The sequence below is a fragment of the Austrofundulus limnaeus genome, unplaced genomic scaffold (genome assembly GCF_001266775.1).
Source record: "Austrofundulus limnaeus strain Quisiro unplaced genomic scaffold, Austrofundulus_limnaeus-1.0 Scaffold1245, whole genome shotgun sequence".
In the NCBI taxonomy this organism is placed as follows: Eukaryota; Metazoa; Chordata; class Actinopteri; order Cyprinodontiformes; family Rivulidae; genus Austrofundulus; species Austrofundulus limnaeus.
This window is the reverse complement of record NW_013953647.1, coordinates 44,388-46,076: the sequence shown is the minus strand read 5'-3', so window position 1 is coordinate 46,076 and position 1,689 is coordinate 44,388. Positions and strand designations below refer to the sequence as shown.

The window sequence follows — 1,689 nt, the reverse complement described above, 5'->3', positions numbered from 1 at the left end:
GGACCCAATTATGGGTCATGAAGCACCTTGGATAATCTCCAGAAATCAATTTAAAGGGTAATAAAATAATTGCTGATGTAATATTTCCCTATAATTATTACAAAAACACAAAATAAATAAAAATAAGTATTTTTATGTGTGTACAAGCTGTTTATACGTTATACGTTTATATGTTTACAAGCTGAGTATATTGTTGAAGATAGTCATTTAATCATCTTAAATTTGACTTTTTGAGTTGAGAGATCCAGTGAGCAGCTCTGCTAGAGAGGAGACACAGTCCCATCAGGTGACATTTACTCAGCAGTTGACCTGATTTTGGGCAGTGAAGAGGTAACCCACACATGCACCCAGCTGGGAGTCGAACCTGTAACCTGCTGCCAGGCATTAAAGCTGACACAAAACGGTCCCAGCATCCACCATCTTTTAATCAATTTAAAAACTTTATTCTTCGTAACAGTTGTGGAGAATATGCAATAAGCCATGGTTTTTAAATGAATGTTGATATCTGGAGATTCAAACTGAAGCCCTCACAGGGAGTTGACCTGGAGAGGTTCTGATCCACTTTACCAGCAACTGCAGCTGGAAAAGTCTGAACATCTCTGTAACACATGCTTCATATATTTATATATTTTACAAAACCAGATTGTTTAACCTTCTGGTGCAAGATTTATTAAACACATCTAACAAAGATCCTTTTTTACGATTTATGCCACATTTAATGGCGAAGACATCTGTAACAGTACGAGGCTGCTTGGTTTTTACACTGAACATTTTATAAGCTGGAATAAAATTAGAACAAGGAAATAGTTTATAGATTAAAAAAAAAGGAACCTGTAAAAACAAGTGGAACAAAAACCAGTCTCAGAAACAGGCATGAGGAGCCTTTAAATTTGTCGGTTACTGAAAACATTTATTCTACATTTAGAGGTTACTCTGTTTGGTTTTGCTGAAACATTTTCAGATTGTGTGTGGAGAGAGTTTGAGGAACCTCATCTGTCTGGCTTTTCCCGTTACTTAGAGAAACAAAAGCAAACCAAGCCATTTTGAAAAACGTTAAATGGATTTATGACGGCGTCACGTTTCACAGCTCACCCCTTTTCTTCTCCTTCTTGAACGGGGTCTTGGCTGCCGCTGGGGAGCTGGGCGGTGTGCTGGAGGTGGAGGCTGGAGGTGGAGCTGCGGGGTCAGCAGATGCTGGGACGCTGTTCTCCACCGCTGCGGACATGACGTGTCTGGGAGGAGGTGGAGAGGACCTCAAGGGACAAGAGACAAGCTAAAGGTAAAGAGGACAGCAGCTCCGGGTTCTGGGGCAGTGATGTGGTCCAAACATACAAATTTAACAGCCACTCATGCCTCGGGTTCTGTCTGGAAGAAAAAAAGTGAGGTGAACATCAAGGATTAAAAACAACAAACAAAATGGGATTATCCATATTTAACCCCTGATAGATCTTTTGCTATGAAAGATCTTCACAATATAATAAGCCTAACGATACACAGAAACAGTTTACAACTACCAATCATATGGGCTGTTGTTTGTAGAGTTAGAGTCAGAAATTACCACCAATATTTGTTTTATTTAGCCTTTTATAAGAAGAAAAGAACAGATTTATTTTTTAAAGTCAGTTTTTCACCATATGATTCATACATTTATGTCATAGTTTATAAACAAATATTTAACTTACAAATTAA

At 38.4% G+C, this 1,689-nt stretch overlaps 1 protein-coding gene across 6 annotated transcripts in view; it reads right to left on the bottom strand.

Annotated features, from left to right (window-relative positions):
* The window catches only part of dab2 (DAB adaptor protein 2), a 28,811-nt gene that overhangs the window by 19,804 nt on the left and 7,318 nt on the right, over positions 1-1,689 (bottom strand). For 3 of the 6 annotated variants that reach the window (XM_014031406.1, XM_014031402.1, XM_014031407.1), the window contains exon 2: positions 1,093-1,365. In XM_014031406.1, the coding sequence (XP_013886860.1) occupies positions 1,093-1,225 (133 nt within the window). In that variant the 5' untranslated portion in view covers positions 1,226-1,365. The remainder of the gene's footprint in view (positions 1-1,092; positions 1,366-1,689) is intronic. The other 3 variants (XM_014031405.1, XM_014031403.1, XM_014031404.1) reach the window with 3 other exon arrangements.